This window comes from Falco rusticolus, chromosome 4 (genome assembly GCF_015220075.1).
Source record: "Falco rusticolus isolate bFalRus1 chromosome 4, bFalRus1.pri, whole genome shotgun sequence".
NCBI lineage: Eukaryota > Metazoa > Chordata > Aves > Falconiformes > Falconidae > Falco > Falco rusticolus.
The window spans coordinates 44,542,741-44,563,177 of NC_051190.1; the positions used below are offsets into that span (position 1 = coordinate 44,542,741).

The 20,437-nt window shown below is 45.2% G+C and overlaps 1 protein-coding gene across 8 annotated transcripts in view; it reads right to left on the minus strand.

Annotated features, from left to right (window-relative positions):
- The window catches only part of GATAD2A (GATA zinc finger domain containing 2A), a 66,864-nt gene that overhangs the window by 22,345 nt on the left and 24,082 nt on the right, over nt 1-20,437 (minus strand). For 3 of the 8 annotated variants that reach the window (XM_037383551.1, XM_037383553.1, XM_037383552.1), the window contains exons 2-3: nt 11,639-11,705; nt 1,760-2,031 (exon numbers count right to left, since the gene is read on the minus strand). In XM_037383551.1, coding sequence (XP_037239448.1) covers nt 1,760-2,022 — 263 coding nt within the window. In that variant the 5' untranslated portion in view covers nt 2,023-2,031; nt 11,639-11,705. Of the gene's footprint in view, nt 1-1,759; nt 2,032-2,837; nt 2,932-8,569; nt 8,726-11,638; nt 11,706-20,437 lie in introns of those variants that run through there. The other 5 variants (XM_037383554.1, XM_037383555.1, XM_037383550.1 and 2 more) reach the window with 5 other exon arrangements.

The window sequence follows — 20,437 nt, forward strand, 5'->3', positions numbered from 1 at the left end:
TCTGGGAAGTTAAGTGTACAGCCCCTTTTCATCATCCTGTTCACACGTCTTGCAACAGAGACGGACACCAACAAAGCAGAAACACTGGCACGCATTTCAAAAAATATTATAAATTCACCAACAGCACATGCATGTGGGGGCAAGTACTGCAACAAAAGAGTTAGAATACCTGATTCTAATTTATTCAATTTTTGGTATGAGCAATCTTTTTAGATATTCTTCAAAACAAAACAAAACAAAGAGCATGCATACCCGGGTTAATTAGTAGGTAGCAATTACACTAGAAGACACTTTCAGAGATTTACTCCTAGTTAGCACAATACAACTGCTTGACATGGAAGTCACCCATTACCCCAATTAACTGCTTCTGTGCAAGACACAAGCACCTCCTAAATATCAAATTGAGCAACTTGTGTCATTGTCCCTCTGGCAGAAGGTTTGTGGAGAAACCTGAAAACTACCACTCCCCCTCAGTCACACTGATGGAGGATGGTCGTGTTTTACATACACTGAAGCTGTATTTGGATAAAGTAATCAGGCTCTTGCAGTCTAAGTTACTTCTCTTAGAAAAGCATCAAAAGTCTGGAAGAGTTTCCAGATGAACTGCCATTAAACATCAAAGATACCAATTTTCTTAGTAGCAGCCATAGGTGCCCCTCCTCCCAATAATTCCTGCGCTGCTGATAATGATCTGGTGTTTTCAGTTTCACACCTCAAATCTGCCCTGCCGCAATACCCGACATCCAAGTGAACACAGATTACTCTGAGAACCGTTTAAGCGATTTTGCACAGACAGGCAGGTCTCAGCTCTTACGTATCCACCACTCCAGCATCACCTGGTGTCAGAACCAGGAACGAATGAGGCTTCTAGACTCCCTACTCCACATGTTGCATCTTACTGCACTATAAAGAAAAAAGCAAGACCTCAAAGGGCTAACTAACATCAGGACCACAGAATTATTATGCTGGCACAGCCAGAATCTGGGTTAGAAATGTGGTAGAAGATTTGGAATCTGGCTTTAAAGTGATGCCTGTAAATCCCTATGTCAGAACCACCCAATTCATGTGTGCATCTCACACACAAGTCAAAGGAAGAGCTTTATTTTTGTTGTAATGATAAAATTCTCCAAAGCGATAAAGAACTTTGAATTTATGCTTTCAGGTGTCAAAATTCAGACATGTTAAGGAGGCTGAACTTTCAAAAAAGTATTAAGAACTTGCCCTACAGAGAACTGCTGCAGACAGGTGCTGTCTTTTCACAACGCTTCTAGTGTCAAAATCCACAAGTTTCTTCAAAAAGAAAGCCAGACTTATCCACACATACTGCTCTGTCAGGAAGAATCACGCTGCAATTAAAACTCCTCTGTTTAGACAATTACTATCTATTATTTTTCCTATATCACAGCTCAATTAAAAACCCCAAACCACTCTTCCTCACATAAATCTCAATCAGTAGCTCAAAGCGCATCCTCTTTGTAACTTATATGTTTTTCTATTCAAGACCTTATTTCTTTACTCAGCTGCTCATCACAGCTGCCACTGCTGTCAAGGCTCGGGGAAGAAAAATCAGTAAAGAAGTTACAGAGAAGTAGATGCTGAATCTCATGTGAAGGGCCAGAGCTGCAACATACATGCAAAATTTTAATTCTCTCTACCTTTAAGGTGCAGAGAACTTCTTCCTCGTGCAATCCGACCACGTTTTGCTGTGCCAGTATCCCAAACGTTACAGTGCAACGGCAGCACGTAGGTCATAACTCACCTTTTTGAGGTACTCATGTCCACAGGCTCATCTCCCGTCTGAACCTCCACTTTAATGGTTGCTTTCACCTCTCCACCTTTTAATAATCCTTGCACTTTTCCAGCTCCAGGATCAGTTTTTATTTTCATGTCGCCTTCAGCATTTATATCTGTTCCTAACAGTCCTTTCTCCATTTTTATTTTTTTACTGTCCACATCGTTATGTGTTATCTCACGTTCTAACGCTCGTTTCTGACTTCGTGTTCTGCATGCTTCCTCTGTCATTGTGAGGCTCTGGGGAGAGAGGAGACACAAAGGAGTTAAGAGCACCGGCAAAAAAAATAAATCTAAGTTGGACAAAACACCTTCATTTCAAAACAGGGCAAAGTACAGCGGTTACTGCAAAAGAAGCTCCAAAAGAGCAATAGAAGTGTTGCCGGTATGCTCACTTACCCTATCTCCAACATACATCTCAGTCTGAAGCTATTAAGCACCCGGCATCACTGTACTTACACTTTTTATGTCAAGCAAAGACAAACAAACAAAAAAAAAGGAAAACAAGAACACACACACAAACCTCACTAAGCATAAACTAGAATCACCGAGGAGAAGAAAAAAAAAAAACAACCACCCAACCAACACAACCCTGCATTAGAGTACAGGAGACTCTACAAACCCCCACGAGGAAAAAAAGTTTGGCTCTTTACCAAAAGGCAGAAGAATGTATGTATTTGCCTCACATGCAAATAAATGCAATTACAAAATTGTAGATTAGGATCTCCCTGGGACTGCTGCCATATCTTTCTGAGGACCTAAGCCTGATTGCAAGTTTCGGGAATCAGAGACTCTGGGGAGAAGGACCACCACACCCTGCGTGAAGGGAGGCTTCCATAGCTCTTGACAGCCTGCTGCCAGGCTAAGGCACTGCCATTGTAACGCTCAAGTTGAGACTTTCTCCCCTCCTGGAGAAGGAGCCAGGCTTTTCCAGGCAGCAGAGGAAGCACTGGGCTCAGGGGAACCAGGCTTAACCCCTCGCCTGCCGGAGCCATGGCAAGTTTGGCTCCTGGTGGGCTCTGCCATCTCAGCCTGCACTTCGGTACCTGCGGCCACCCATCCGTCGGACGCGGAGCTGAGTCAGGCTTTGATCCCATGACATCACTGGGCTCCACATGACCCTTCCCAGGATGCAGCCTGCGAGACAAAGCACTTTCCAGAAACCAGTCTGAGCCGGCAGCAGGCAACCCGCAGCGGGGCTAACCCCGCCGCCGGCCGGCACCCTGGGATGGAGCATCCCTCCTCCTCCTCCGGCACCCACTGCTCCCCTCGGGATGCTCGGGGACACTGGGCACCAAGGGGGTGGCCTGGGGCAGGGTGGGGGGAGAGGGAGATAATTACACACACACCCCCCTTAAATTTTTTTTAATTAATTAATTGATTTATTTATTTATTTTAAGCATTCCTCCCATCTCTCAAGATTTTTTTTTCTCCTCCTTTTAAAATGGGTTCCAAGTGTAAGGCCATCACACAATAGTTGAACAAAAGTGTCTGAAATGTTTTTAGCAGCAAGAGATTAACATAATTACGCAACATAATTAATCTCTGCTCACCCCCACCACCCTGTTATTCAATAATGTCACATAAGCATTATCTGAAATTGCCATTTCGATAGTGTAAGCTCCATGCAAGTGGCCACGAGTTTCTCTGCATGGTGTTGGATGAAACATATATAATTTATTTTTTTTAAGGGTGGGAGGGGAGATTTAAAATCACAGTCGGTACACAAAAGTGCCTCCCCCTCGGCTGATCTGCATTTACAGCGTGACCGCGCTTGAACCTACAATAATGGGAGAAAGGTGTGTTTTACAGAAAGGCGAAGTTAATGTCGGTATTTATGAAAGCGAGTAAACAGCACCGAGCCCAGGCACGCCACCAGCAGCACGGCGATTTTCGGCGCAGCTCGGTGTACCCAGGCTGACAGGCAGCTTGTAATGATACTAGCACCTCGGGTTAAGTATCCCTGCTGCCGAACAGCAGTGTAACTCTTTCCCCCATGAATAAGCCACCAGACAGTCTGACTGGCAATAGCAAATCTTATTCCTATTAACTCTGTGTAAATGCCTCTGAACCCAGGGCTAAAACAAAGGACCGGCCACCTATCGCCCAGCTTACGTATGCCGTGATGTGCTCTTAACCACAGGGACTTTCTTGAAGCAAGACTGCTTAGTTAGTAGGAAACCTCCTTAAACCCTGATCTGGGTATATTTTCATTATTTTCATATTCTTCAGCCTCACAGGGATGAGAAGCCGCAAGATGTACAGATCTCAGAGCCACAGTGGCACTTCAGGCACTCAGGCTCCAAACTTTAAGAGCGTTTTGTATTTTCACTCCTTTGTTTTTCCCAGTTTCGACTGGGATGGGGAAAGGCAGTAGCTGCACGGGGGTATTTGACACAGCATCACACGCAGGGCTGCCAGGCAGGACTGTGCACTCACGGCTGCATCTCACTTACTTGAGCAAGCATCACGAGCCATGGAAATGATCTACATCTCATCTTGGCACAAAGTTTTATTTAAAAAATCAACGCAGTCAAAACCCTAATGTAAAAACAGATTACGCATACTGAATACTTCACCAAGCAACTGTTTTCTAGCTAACCAAGACAGCTCACGCTGGAGTGCCAGAGGCAGGCGCTGAGCACCCTACCCACAGCACTTCCAGAGGCAAACCCTTCCCACGCAAACTCCTTACAAAGGTCAGACCGAACAGATAAACAACCTTGATGAAAACGCACAACGTACCTTTCCAACAAACCTCTCTCCCATTACAAATCTCAAGGACATCGCATCTTGCACCCCATGATTCCCTGACGAACTAGCAGCAGCCATTTCTCCTTGGAACGCCATCGCCTCCTTATCAGACACCGAGAACAAACTTGACTTGAAAACGGCCTCAGCTTCCCTGTGCGTACCCTGCTCCCCCAGTCACAAAGGGACACCCCCCCTTTTCCTTTGAGGAACAGTACGGCTGCTACACCTTTTCTGCAAATCAAAATTCCGTCCAATTTTTTTGTTAAAATTTCACAACGTCTTGTCACAACGACATAGGCTGGGAAGCTGGGACAGCGACTGCTGGAGAGAAGAGTATCCGTGGCACAACTGAAACAGCATGTTGGGAAGATCTACATTACTGGAAAGACCTTGGGACGAGATTGCACCAAGATTTTTACAGCTAAATCTGAAGATTGCAAGTACAGGCTCAAGGTTTTTATATACTATAATAGAGAGATCTGGTTGCACAGTTCCCCTGCCACAATAGTGATTAAATCATGTTTATTGCAGATGAGCCCTAAAACCAAGCTCCCTAAAACAGTTTTAACCCATTTAAGAAATGGTACCAGAAAACAATTTGCTAACGTGGCTACAGATGCAGAGACCTAAAGGAAAATTAATGTAGCACTGAGAGAAGTGGAGGAGAAAAAAAGATAAAATAGCAAGAAGGATTTCTTTAAAAAGAGCTATTCTGCCTCTCTTTTCAGGAAGAGAGGTGAAAACTGGTAATGTCAGAGACTTTGATGGGAATGGCCTGGGCTGATGGGCCCCATCTCCTGCAAGTCAGAGGGCACCAAGAAGCAGGTATACAGCTGAGGTGAGTCTGTGGCAGGATCTATTTCACACGACAGACTACAAAACTCTTCCCCAAACAGCCTGAACTCAAGGTCTGTAGGAAAAGATTAAAACCAGAGAGATGCCCTGGAAGAAAGAAGGAGGAGGAGCGCGCCTGTGAGGATCTGCACCAGCAGGGACGGTGTCCTCATTCCCAAACCCACCTGGGAGGAAAACTCTTTTTTGATGGCAAATCTGCTAATTTGCTTAATCTCCATCACCCAAGGAGGGCATGCCAATCACCACGTGAGATTTTACCACCACTATTAAACAGTATCTTACCAGTACACTCTGTTGACCAGCCCTCAAGTCTGCTGGATTTACTGAGATCGCATCTTCACCAATTGATTCCACTAGACGAGAATAAATCAGCTGGATGTTTCAAAACATCCAGGTTGTTTCAAGGATAACATATCACTTCTGAAGCTATTCCCAAAATCCCCACTTCTGCTTCTCCACCGTTAACAGGAACCAATCGACATGAACAACAAACAGCTTTGATTCAACCCAACTATACCATCTATTTGAAAGAAGGAAGGGGAAGTAAGGATTACACAGTAAACTAAGTTTTATGGAAGCTTCTGCTTTTTATGACAAGGAATGGCATAGCTCGGGGTGGAGCGCCCGGGACCTGAGCAGCAAATACTCAGCTGTAAGTGCTGTGGCTGTATCAGATTAACAACTATGATCAATTCAAAAGGCAATTCAGTATCCCATATAAACCACAGTGAACTCCTTGAACTGCAGGCCATTACACTGGTCACCCTCAAACCTTGTAAAAAATTTCTCATGTGCAGCTCCACCGTCCCCCAAGCAAACCAACAAAAGGCAAAACCCAAAATCTCTGGCGTTCACAACCTGTTTCCGCTAGCCCGGTACACATCGTGTATGCCTGCGATGCCACCTGTATGCTTTCCATCGGGAAAAGGGTCAAAAGAGCAATCTTGCCATCTTCCAGACCTTTCCTCTCCCCAAAGAGCAGAGCAGCAAGACCAAGACGGCAAACCTGGTTTAACCCAGCCAGTGTATTTTCCAGCAGGGACACGCGGGACACTGTGACACACAGCCCATCCCCTCGCAAAGGGCTGAGGATGCTACAGCCATCACCTGCTCATGCCTCCTTTTGCCACTGAGGGAAAAGCTCCAGAAGAGGAAAAAGCTCACAAGGTTCCAGTTTAACACTTGGGAAATTAATTAGTTGATGCTGATTTTTCCAGATGTGTGGTCCAGCCTAGAATAAAGCCAAGCAGCTGCAGAAGCCATGCCCGGCGCACCTGGCTGCTGCCTGACCAGGGCATGAAGAGGCAACTGGGGTGGCAGCTGAAACAGGTTTGGTGCACAGGCACACAGAGAACACCAACACGGTACATGAAGACAAAAATCACAACCGGGGGGGGAAAGCAGCACACTTTGCTTGCTGTTTGTAACGTACACTTCCCCTTTTCTCCATATCACATTCAGAGTTATCCGTATCACCTCCTCTCTCGTCCCATGATTTATAACTTCCTTGTACAAATTCCAAGCGATTCCTTCACGGAGAAGTTCTGCTTACTTTTCGCTGTTTGGCACAACTCGGTAGTTTGAAGTGAAAAGGACCGAGGTTAAAATGCCATCTCAACACTGTGCTGGAGCAGTCAGCGGTGCTGGCAAGCACCAGCAGCAGACAGGGGCTCAGCACCGACCATTGCAGACAGGCTCGAATCCCACTGCAACCGCACACCAACCCATCCAGCGATGCAACACTTGCCCTTTTTGGTAGCCAAAAGCAACGATCAACAACCCTCTTCCCCAGCATGGTCTGGAAAATTTTACAGCAAAAGCCGGGGGGGAGACGTTACAGAGGAAACGGAGAGGTTAAGACGCATTCGGAGCCCCTCAGTGAATATTTTCTAAAGGCAGCTGATCAAAAAGCTAGCTGTTCAAAAACTTTCTGACTCTTTGAAGAGTCACTTGCGCCCAGCACGATGCACACACCACAGGCCTCCTGCAAGCACAGCCCATGCAGGCACCTCGGGTCATCCACATGCACCCTCCCATGATGCTGAGAAATTAACTTCTCGTAGCAGAATATAAAAATTTTCATTGAGAACTCACATTTTCAACTGAGCTTATCTTCTCGTTATGCTCTAAGTGGGGTTTTTTCCTACATACTCATTGATCACTAAGCCCTAAGTGAGATGTCCTGGAAAAAGTCATTAAAATTTTTATATGTGTGTACGTACTACTGGGTGCATGTGTGTCCACATGTGCATGCGTACAAGTGTGCATACACATGCACACAGAGGAGTTGATGACCTTATGTAGATGTTTAGAAAAATAAACCTTAGACAGCCAAAGAAAGAACTAGACTTTTAATTTTTTTAAAGTCTAAACTAATGCAACAGCAGTAGGACAAGAACCCTGGTTATTTTGCAGGTTGGTGTTGGGGAGGGGGAAAAATAAATCATCCCACAACTGATTTCAACTGGCCAACCAAAAATCCATCCTTTCCCGGATGAAGGCAACAAAAAAGTGTGAGAGCAGGCAGAGGTGGGTTGATCATTTTTGCTATCTCAGCCATTATTTCCATTCCACGAGACCTAAAAAATGAGAAGAACTGCAATGCCGGAGCCCCCTCCAGCAGAAGGGACGAGCAGAGGGGACCTGCTCCGCAGCCCACTCCCTGCTCCCAGTGGGAAGAGGCTCCCAGCCCCTGGCTGGCTGAGCACTGCAGCCCACCAAGGGTTAAGCCCTGCCATTTTGGTGCCATTCACCGATATGTCCATTAAGGGTGTTACATAACAAAATGGCAGCCCTTAACCCTTCCCTTGCCGGACTCCCACGCTGCTCAGCTGCATGTGCTCACCCAGCCGGCCACCACAGCACCTCCCGCCTGCACAGTCCTGCCTCCCTCCTTCACTACTATTATTATTTCCCTTTTCTTTCAGCATTCAGGAAAAAAAAAAAATTTAAAATAAATGAGCTTGCTTAGGACTGTTAAGTACTTGCAATTAAAAGGAGGCAGAGCCCACAAGTTTCCTCTGTGCCACGGGTGTCGGGCATCGGAGGCAGCAGAGGGAAGTTCTCCAGCAGTGGAGCAATCCACCAGCAGGGAAGCATCATTTCAGGGATACCAGCCCAAGGAATGGCTGACGGAAATGAGCCAAAATGTGGGGTCCCGGGATCCTACCCTGTCCTGAAAAAGCCACAATATCCCCACGGCTGCTCCCAGCTTCAGAGGGCGGCAGCACCTGCATCAGCTCCTCCTGTACCTCGAGCCTCGCAGAAGCTTTTATTTCCATCCGAGTGACCAGGCACTAAGACACGCGCCATGCCCACGTTGCAACCGCTCGCAGTCATTATAGTGCAAGTAGGAAGCAATTCAGCCCGGGCTTGACTAAATATTTACTGAAATGAACAGATAAACATTTGTTGAAAGGCACTGAAGTTGAGCTCGGAGCACCAGAAACATGAAGTTCAGTATTTGGCCAGAAATGGGACTTTGGTAGCTGAGGTCCCACTTCAGCAGGAGTCACCCTTCCGCTTTCCCCGGTATTTGTGTCAACTCACCTTAAAAAAAAAAAAAAATCACTACTATGACCGAGTTTGGCTCCGTTTGTTAGTCTGGAGTCTAACCACTAAGGGCTCTGTGTAACAAAGAGAGAAGCATTCACAATTCTTAACAGAAAGCTCAATGTGCCACATCGATTATATTAAACATGTAGCTGTGTAAATGGAAAATAGCTGTTGCCTGTAAAAATCAATCTATTAATTTGCTAAATTTTTGTTAAGAACTTCAGAGAAGTGTTCGCTATCAAGCTTATCCTAGAAAAAAAATTGTAATAAAGCAACTGAAAGAGCTGCGTAAAATAAGTTTGTTCTCCTAAATACCTTTTACTAGTGTTGCTATTCTTTCCTTGGAGTATCCAGCCTGCAAAAAGCCCCCCCACTTCTCTGTCCTGCCACAATGACACAGATTCCCTGCCTCGCTCCGCAAAGCGGTGCCAGTTTTTCGCATGCTCTGTGGCCGTGATTCATCGCTGTAGTTTTCAGGAATGAACTGCACGGTTCAGTACGGAGTTGGTTCATTGTCACCCCGAGCTTGCTGGGGGAATGCAACCGCCCTCACGCAACGCAGCCAAAGAATAATGAAATCAAAGTCATTTTTGTTAAAAGACACCAGCTATTATCAGAGGAGCAGCGTCTGACTCCACCTCGGTGAGCCAGGCTCTGCCTTTCTGCAAGGTATGGACCCTCCAGTCACATCGATCCTCACAGATATTAACTCATCATTAAAAACTGTTTATCCAGGGTTTATTTGGACTCAAAAATAAAACCTTTCACTTAAAAAACTACAACCTGATTTAAATTTTCATTTGGTGGGAAGAGATTTAAATACTAAGCAATGGTACCATCGATTGCAATCAGATCCCCTCCCCTTCTTCGACCCCCTCCCCATTTAATGTATGCTTCTTATTAGAGGAGGGATCTAGGTTGGTTCATTTATTTTAATGCAAGAGCAGCAAAATTAGCATCTTTAAATACCCAGTCACAACAACAATCAGCTTTTCCAGCACCACATGCTGTGCATATTATAATACGGGCAATTCCTTGGATTTTCTGCATTTTAAAAACTTAAAGGGAGGCTTCCTGTGGACACAGACCATCCAAACTGGCTTCAGCATCACTCCTCTCCAAGAAATGCCGCACCGTGGACTCACACTCAACCCGATATAAATTATTTAATACAGCCTCAGTACGATTATAGAGGGAACTGGTGTAAGTAGACACAAAGGACAAGGCACCAGAAGAAAGATCTATACAACTAAGGAGTTTTCTTATTTACCAATCAATATTCTAATTCTTCTAAAGAGATCTTTAAAACTATTAATTCTAAGGTCCACTGCTTTGGGTTTAAAAAGTGTTTTTAAAGGGCACTACTTACAGCCACTACACAAGGGATCTGTTTGACCTGAATTCTCCCCCAAGTTTTACAGATCTATTTTTGTCTAGAAACTACTGGGCAGGAAGTCTGCTAATGACTATGTCTGGGCTTTGTATTACCAAAAAAAAAAAAAAAAAAAAAAAAAATCACGGAGATTCCTCAGTGCAGGATAACCATTAAATACCAGCTTTGATTACGGTTCAAAACACAGTAGTTGGATAACAAATGAATTGGCAAAATAAGATTGTATTCGTGCACGCTGCTCTACAACTGCACAGAGCTAGGTTTTTCAGATGTTTTATGGTGAAAACTCACTGAACGAGAGAGCAGATTAAGAAATTCCCAAGCTATGGTCAAGACATCTAAGTGCGACACTCTCTGCTACTCTCAGCGTTACTCTGGCTGATGTCATTAAGAAAGGTGTTTTTATGATTTCATTTAGCCATTTGGTCTCCTGAAAGATGGCACTACTTTACAAGATTTGGGAACTTATGTAATAAATGGCCCCAAAAATCAGTTTTTCCTCGTGGCTTGCACAATGTTATTTCTGAAGCCAAATCTGGTAAAACATAGTAAATCAAAGGAGTAAATCTACAAGCAGAGACATCAACACCTACACCAGGAAAACTGAGACTGGAAGAAAAGCAAAACCAGATACACTTAACATCGATCACCAGAGCCTTGGCAATACATGTTAAAAATACCCCACTGGAGAGATCCTTAAATTGCTATTTATAAAATGCTTTATTTAACAACACAGTGGGACAGGTGAGCACCATCACACACAGGACAGCTGGTCACCAGAGCTTTACTCTAGCTACCACCAAGCATTGCCAGAGCTACAAGGTATCTTGCAGAAATTTTGTTCCCATTCACAATTTTTCTTCTGGGGGTTCCACAAATGATCAAAGTGTACAGAAAGACTCAAGGGAAGACTTTCTGTGTGCTTGCTTCTGCTTCTTCTCTTGTTCAAGACCGACAGCTGTTGTGACTGCCCAGTTAAAAGGAAGTGAAAGTTCTTTGTCCCTTACTAAACCAGGGAGATTTACCTATTTTGGAGCATGGATTAAGTGTGAACTAAAAGGCAACTTTCGGTAAAGGGAGAGGAACCAAATTCTGATCTGAGTTTTATCTCTGAGGTCCTTTACAGCTCTTCCTCGTCCTCCTGGACAAGGCAGGAGCTGAAGTTGCACAAGACCAGAAGACCACTCCATCCTGCCAGCACAGCTCCCCACCTTCTGTACTGAACGAGGGGAGAGGGGACGTCTGTGCAATATTGAGAGACTTATCCTCCATCCCATTCACAACTCCTACCTGTCAGCGAAGTTCATGGGTTCCAGGTGGGATCCCGACTAGTCTGAAAGTGACTGCAGCGAGGATCCTGGGGAAAGAGACAAGCTGGTTAGCATAGCTGGTGATATGCCCACCATTCCACCCCAAACATGCTTGCCGAGAAGACAGTCATCTTTAAACGTCGGTACCCGTGCGAAAGACGAACAGTCTGCATTCTATTATTTTAAGGAGAGGAACCGCAAATCAGACTTGTGTTCGAATGCATTTGGGTTTAAAACAAAAGCACACGCAAAAAGATTTTAGAATTACTTCTTTTCCTATTCTGTATTTTTTCAGTCTTTGCTTCTAAAGTTAAGACTCCAGGAGGAAACCAACTGCTTCTTGGTATCTCTGGTTTGACCTGAACACTTGCTGGAAGCAGTATTCCCATTTCTAACTGACAGTTTCCCTTGAGGAGGAAGAGACCTGCGAGTCCTGCACTTGTCCTAACAGCAAGTACCACAGAAGCTTGCTCGGGGAAGTCTTAAAGCAATTGCTGTGCCACCTCCCCATTTTACTTCTCTGACAAAAGCAGTACGGGTCCATGTGTGCGTGCAGGAGAACACCATTTGAAGACACATCTTCAGAGTGAAACTGGTTGCTTTTAATTTGTACAACAAGCCAGCAGGCCCCTGGATGAGCAGTTTAATAGCAAGTAAAATGCAGCCAACAAGGCAGTATTTGCCCAATGTTACCTACATGAAGGCAATATTACTTAGTACTTAACCAGCAGCAACACCGCGAGATGCAAACGAAGAATCAGCTTTGGACATGACGCCAGAGTCACACACATGCTCACGCACAGGCTCACTTCAGCAATTCAGTGACTATTTGCTATTTTCACTTAAAGGACATCAGAGCAAGTTTTAATGCCAAGCTGGACACACTGGGTAAATACAGGCAGAGGTTTTGGTGGGGTACCACTACCCCCCACAGAATTATAGAATCATTTAGGTTGGAAAAGACTTTTAAGATCATTGATCCAACTGTTAACCTAGCACTGCCCAGTCACAACATCCATAACACAGATGAAGCCACTTGTCCCCCTGTTCCTGGTCCCACTTGAGACCGCATCACCGTTCCCTGCAGAAGCTTCCATCAAGTTGCACGTGAAGCAGAGAAAGAAGGGGGAAATGACTGCTCCAAGAAGTTTTTGTCCTACAGGACAGTATGTAAAAATAATTCTAAAATAACATGCTCATGGGTTTATCTGCTTCTTACTCCAGAAGAAGTTCTGCTGGCTGATGCTTGCTTATGCTTTACAAAAATCCTTTTATGAGCCTCTACACACAGCGTACGATATCCAAACCTCCCTCCTCCCTCTCTGTGAAAACACTGAGGGAAGAAAACCTCAGCCAGTGTACCCTGGTCAGTTAGAAAAATCAGCTGCTTCTGCCATACGACTGGCTTCGCAGTTACCCGCGTCAGCAGCGCACCCCGAGTCAAACCCCCCTTACCACAGCCTGCTGTTACACAGCACAAAGCAAATCAGCAGCAACATCCCCAATTTTAGCAGCAGGGCTGGCCAGGGCAACGCACGCCGACACAACGCCCGTGCCGGCTCTGGGGGCAGCCGGCAGCAGCACTGGGCTGGCAGTGGAGCACAGTAATTGATGCACGCTGCCTGCCAAGGCAACTCCTTGGAAGCTCGGCCTCTTATTTTTGCTAAGCCACCAAGAACTGAGTCATTTCCCTCCTCAAAAAGTTGCAGTTATTTTCTTTTGTCCAGAAGGCAGGACAACAGCTCACTGACTTCTAGTCCTCCTTTCTGGATAGGGAGAGGGGGCTGTAAAGGGTCCCCCCTCCGACACCCCCCTGAGGATCAAACTCCAGCACACTCAGAGGTCATCTCATCCCAGAAAAGCTATGCCCAGCGCATCTCTGTCTCACTATTTAAAGCACCCCAAAAGGTTCCAACAGGTTGAAGAAATTACTACAAAAGCACCAAGCTAGAAAATGAATGGATATGCAACTGAATTCTGGTCCCTGATCTAGAGGGCAGGTCTTGCTAATTATAGCTCATCCTATTAGTTCAATGCTTTTCTAATTAGAAGCCCACTGCAAACCATTGCAACAGCAACTCCAGGGCCCTCAACAGTGCTATAAAACCCAACAGACATGGCAATATTTCCACGCTGCTCCTTGTGCATCTGGCCCAGGCACGAACAAACACTTCTTCATCACTGAAGACGACAAAAAGCAACACACATGACACACACGGCGTACCAGGTCGTGACAGGCACTGTAGCACAACTGTGGTAATTGCTAGTTATGACGCTATTGCAGCCAGCAGGAAGCCACAAGTTGTAACACTGCTTGGGGGGGGACACCACCCCCTTCCCCCCCCCAAAAAAAGGAATTGTTATGCTGGGTAGAGATAACTGCTGCACGGGTAAGGTCGCCACGGGAGGAGGATCCTCCAGGCATCGGCGCTGCACTGGCTGGGCTGAAGCTGGCTTAGCTCTGCCGGGGGGGTGACAGACAAGGCACCTCCAGCACAGAGGGAGCCTGCACTTTGCAAAAAGTTTTCCCCAACAAAGAACACGGTTACACGAATGAGCTCGGCGGTAAACTCGCCTCAGAGTGCTCCCCGTGGTTTGGGGGAGTTGTGTAGAGATTGTTCCTTCCGACATGCTCTGGACATGGGAAGCCTGAACTACCGAATCGTATTTCTGAGGCTCTGGCCAGCCTCCATTTTTAATGAACTGTAGCATTAAACTCCCATAGTGCTCAGTGTCATGGGACTAAAATAGTTTTCATCTTGTGAGGACACCAGAAGAGCAGTTTAACCGCTTCAGTGCCACGGGATGCTGGCAGCATGGGACCAGGGCCACCTCTCACGCTGACCCACATTCAGCGCATGGAAGTTTCCACTGAAACCCAGCAGAGCGCCAGCGCCGTACCACCCAGGGAGGCAGCGGGCACCACCGCCCTGGATCCTGCTCCGGATCCCACGCTCCATCCCTCCGCAGCCACCTCCATCTGCAGCTTAGCCTTCTCCTCCATCTCCAAGATGGGAACCTTGCTTTTGCAGCACATGCCACTAAGGAAAAAAGGTTAAAATCTTTTTATACAAATATTTAAGGATTAATTTTTAAAGCAGCTGTTCCGGGAACCTCCTAGGAAGCAGGCAATTAAACAGTTAATACCAAGAAGGGAAACTCTAAGCAGCACCTCTAAGTTTTGACAGCACTTCCATCAGGAAAAGTCACTGTAGAAGGTTGGGAGAAGCAGCAGAGCACAGGGCTGGACACCCAAGCTGCGGTACGGTGTGCCGTGGTGCCAGGCTGCTGGCACCTAAGGGCACTGCCTGTCCCATGGGTCCCGCATCAGCTCCTCTACTGAGAAGGAAAACAAAACCTTTAGTACTCCAACACTCTGCCGTTTCTTCCAAAGGCTGGATGTTTCATTTAAACAGAACTGTGGTTCTTATTCTGGTACAGCAACTTTTTAAGACCGTAAGAAGTGAAATGTTCAGGAAATTAAATGTTCAGGACAGTGTCCTCTGGCGTCACCAGGACAGAAGTCAGACCTATTTGCTCAAAGCCCACTTCGTCACTCATATTTTTATTTCTCTATGAAATGATGAGGGAAGCTGTAGACTGGAATACCAGGGTCCGCATTTTTAGCAACATTACTGAATCGCGTCAACACTAGGTAGAGTAATTACGATCCAGTAAAATTCAAGAGAGATTTAGCCCACAAAACAGGGTTTTATAAACATTACATTTTCAGAATAAGACAGGCTACAGATTCTCTAAGAAGATTAAGGCAAGGAAACTATGACACAGGTACCACAGTTTAGCATTACTGCTGTACATACCTCAAACAACCGAGATAAGAAAACTTCTGTACTTTTTGGAAGGCTAAGTGAACTGGTCAGCAGATTAAAAAAAAAAAAAAAAAAAAGGAAAAAAAAAAAGTCACATTTCAGTTTAAATATTGACAGACAAGGGGCTAGCTTCTGTCTCATATGTTCAGGCTTTACTTTCATAAACGTTTTTTAATACAAAGTCTTTGAAGACTTAATTGGTCTAGGAGAACTCAAAGTATCAAATTGGCTTTTTTAAGCACCGAAATACCAGTTGTAAGCATTTCTGTACGCTCCAAACCCACCGGTTCCTCCCTGCACGCATCACTACAGCATTCTAGGAAAAGCCATAGGTCAGAAATAACAGTCATGGTGCACGTCTCACTACAGCATCAGCGAGCATTGTGGAGCAGGAAAGCACCTCTCTGGCTTTTTATGAACATGCCGATCCATTCTTCACCTGGCATATATCGGCGTTTCTCCAAATATTCAGGCGTTGCTTCCTAACCTCTGTGTGCCTCAAGGTTCAGGTGAAAGCTGCCAAAACACCCTGCATACCTGGCTCTTTGGTTTTAGCCTCTCCCCAGTGAAGTGCCACCTTGTAGCAAAGAAAACAGCTCCCTTCAGATGCTCATTAATACCACCGCTACCCATTTATTGTGCACAAGTCAGATTGCAAATCAAACCTGTTACAAATTAAGAGTCTCTCCCACTCGCTCCTGAATTCCTGTGCCAGGCAGAAAACATACGACTCCCCTCCGAGGCCATCAATAGCATTTATAATTACAGCTTTCAGATCAATCCCTGCACTCCTGGGGCAGGAAAACCAGGGGCTGGAGTAACCCTTTAGTTAAGCTGGTCCGTAGACGGGGATCAGAGGCTGCGCCAGCCGGCGAGGGCACCATTTGAGGCAGCAGCAGAAAGTCAGATATAGAAAAACTACTTACTGGCAACAGCTGTTCCTCCAGCACGTCACCCCAGCACATCCTCCTTTTGGAGAACACTTATTTTCCAGCATTTTTTCTCTACTGGATACCAAGGGCTGCCAAATCCTATCTATGGAAGTGCACACAGCCTTCCAGGAGAAACTTACTTCTGGATCTGGGAGAGTATGATCTACTAATTACGCCTGCTACAAAGCGCTGCATACAGATTTTGACACTACTTTAGCAAAACTAGAGTTCGGTGTTACTCGGCCCTCTCCAATCCTGCCACCCACATATACTGGCTTGTAGGAAAAGAGGAAATCTGGGAGTAAGTTTTCCACCAGAAAATCCAGGCTGAACCTTTTGAAAAACACTGGTATAATCTAATCTCTTGCAATCAAAACTTACTGTTTTGAGACCAAAGTGCAAGTGCATTTTGACTTCTCTCATTCCTTGGCCTGGAGTACCTTGGTGGTAACTACGCTACCAAGCTCCTTTCTCCCTCCTCCAACAAGCCCCACGATCTACCTGTGCTGTTACCGAGATTAGCCAGAATTCAGTCAAGTGTGGATACCTGCAAGATGCAAAGATAAAGATGTTGCAATAACACAGTTCAGAAAGAAAAAAAAAAAAAAATAATCAACACTAACTGCGACTTTTTTTCTTCCAGGAAGCCTGGCTATTCAAAGCCTTGCAAATCTGGCTTTCTGTAACCAGAGCCTGGAGTACCCAATTACTGCTGTTCTGCTCAGCAGTTCACAACACTGAAGCACCCACAGCAAGTGCAACAGAGTTTACGGATGCTACGTGGAAAATGCAACAGTGGCTAGCCCCGCGCGGAGTCCCAGGTCAGCACAAAATGGAGTGCATCTCTCTGCAGGTTGATTCAGAAGATCAGGCAGGCTCAAAATACCCAGATCATGATTTGGTTGGCTACTCATGAATAGGAACACCCATGATTGTCTAGGGTTGCACCACTACAGGCTCTAGCAGACACAAGCATGCCGCTTGCTTTTCACTCATCATACAATTTATGTCTTCAAACGGGGGTGGAGGGGGGGGCAGGATCCCCAGCAAATCTCTGAAAAAATAATGATTCCTCCAAAAGTCCAGAGGAAACAGCTCTAAACACTTCAGTTTCATAAAAGCAAGAACAATGTGTTAAAAAGCTGACATTTCTAGATAAAGTTAACCTTTGAGCAACCCTTTGGGGAGAGCAGTTTTGTTCTGCTTTGGTTTCAAGAGCTGTATTCCCTTGTACAGAAGCATCTAAGCAATGTTGTGCTCTCACCCAAAGGAACAAAAAGGTTTGATAAGGAATTAGGGAAGTCCAGAGAGAAAATACTATTTTCTGTCATTAATTTTACAATTAGTAGTTTCAACTGTGAAACGGGAGTTAAGTCAGAGAAAGGATGAATCCACTGATTAAGAGGGCTGCACTGAAGCCAGGTCCAAACAGTTTTATACATCTGTTTCAAATCTATCCAAGTTAATCTTTGTAATTACTATATGGGTAGACCTGACTCATTAAATCAAAATCTTTGCAAGAAGCTGACGACTTGCAGGAACAACAGAAAAACACCCTGCATGTCAAAGAGCAGCCAAGCGGGAGACATGAACAAAGCTGTGCCCGTTTCAAGAAGAGGAACTGTAATATTTACTGTTAAGCAGAAGGAGAGAACACCAAGAAGAGCTAAAAATAGATTCAAGAGTTAGTTTGGGGGTCCTTTGTTTTAAACACAGCGTAGTTGGAACTAGTTTTCAGTTACTCTGTATTTATGGCCAACTATGTTGCTCCCCACCCACGGCCAAGATCTCCCGGATTCACAACATGAGCAGCAAGGGCTCCTATCACTCAAATCTCCGTCATCCAGATCATCACCACCAGCTCTGTGGCTCTGACGCTGCAGGACAGACATGCTCTGTGTCTCCTTCGAGATGCCTGAGCCCGCCCGGCGGTCCTCCATCCACACCAAGCAGTTGCAATGAACTGGTTTTAATCAAGAGTGCAATCTAATCACCTAATGGTGCCGGTCTCTACAGATTGTTGTAGAAACATGTTTTTCAAGAACTGGAATTACTATCTTCTGTTTTCAGACGCAGAATATATTTTTGACAAAGGAAGGGGGTGTCTCTTTTCTATGCAAAGAGGCAGCATTATGAAATGCATTTTCAGAACTGTTTGGCAGAGTATTAAACAAGGGAAGAGGGATGCGCGCATGAATTTATCACCTCTTTCACCAAGTGCCCAACAACCCCAGGGAAGAAGACTGGAAAGTTCTGGATCTCGCATTAGGAGACAGGGAGACCAAAATGAGTGGCAACGTTCAATTCTTTTTTAAAAAATAATAAAAGCAGGTGGCAAACTGTTATTTCTAGCTCCGGTGGAAAAAAACCTGTTCTACTTTCATCACCGAGTAAGATGTGCCTTTTGTATGCATCATGTTTGCTGTGGAATGCCAAATTTAGGGACACGCTTTCATCTGCTTTGCCAGTGCTCACTGCTGCAATGAAGCCTGGCTGTGCTTTGCGGGCAGCTTGTGCTCACCAAGTGCCAGTGACTTTAATTGGGCATAACTTGATTCCTCCTGAATAATCTGGTTTGTGCCTACCTGTCTTTAGGATCAGCTAGTGCAATCACAGCAGTAATCTTTGGGATTTTTTAAAACAGAAATTTGTTGGTTTGGTGGTTGGTTTTGGTTGGTTTTTTTTTGGGGGGGGGGGAGGTGGAGCTCTAGACACCATCCTCCACTAATGACACCTTCTTAATCTCAGTTGTAGGAGTACATTAACAACCCGTAAGCTAGTAATTTGGTAGCAGCAATTGTAGCTTCCCCACCTATATTATTTAAAAACCTAACTGAGGGTGTGTGTAGAGAATGACACTGCTCAGAAATCCAAATAAGGGAACGAAATGGCAGCTTGGCAGGGACCCAGCGGCCACACCTATTTACAGGGGAAGCCAAGCACAGCCACCATCATTAATTAATTCAGAAGCCTCCGCACACAAAACTTGATCTGGATGCACACTGCATCCCCCACCTGAGATCAAAAGGGAGCACTGCATGCGCTGAACGTCGCAAGCTGGGCTTGCACGCAGCCACGTCTGCACTAAACACACGGAAGGCTGTGGGGCTGATGCTGAGCCCCTGGTCCTGCAGTTAGAGGGGAAAAGGAAACAAAAGTAGTCATTGTCATCCAGGGGATCGAGGGCGATTTTTACTCTCGAGCAAGCCCAGCCACTGGTAACAAACTTTAAGGGTCCTTCAAACCAGAACAAGCGGAAAGTGAACAGATACCCAAGATGAGAAAGACGAAATTGTGACTCTTGGTTACTTCAGCAGGTTTATGTAAACCAACATTTAACTTCCACAAAAACATGAGGGCATTTTGGGTAAAAAAGCCAGAGTTGTCACAATTACACTCAACAGCATGTTGCAAAGGAGATGTTCATATTAAGTTTGTGAATCTAAACGTCCTAAGGGATCAGTAACACGTGCAATATTAAAATGAGTCTTATTTTATTACTTCTATACTCTTCATCACCATAATTCTTAAGCACCTCACAGAAATAGGTTACCCATCAGGTTTGAACCGACAGGATCCACATGCTTTTGTTCCCAAAGCCAATTCTATCGCTTAGAAGTGCTGGCTGCTCCTTAAACCATTTTTTCAGGTTTAAAAACAGTTCTCGGACCAACAAAAGGAATGAATACCTCCCTCTCTGTATGCCTCTGCTAAAGGAAGAAGGAAAAGCAGCGGAATCTTAAACCCCTTCAACAGAAACGAAGGGAATGAAGATGGCAGGTAACAAGTCTGGAGGTGTACTCTGCCTTCCAGATGCCACCTTTCCTGCATGGCACAGAAATGCACGATCACAATAGCAAAACTTGCGTATTTATTTAAAGATGTCAAGTAAAAAGTTTACCTTCTTCAGAATTTAAGAATTTCAGAGCTTTTCCCTCCACAGAATACCTTACCTATGTGCCATAGACTAGACCATTCCCAAAGGCACCACGCTTTCAGCATGGTATTCTACGTTAC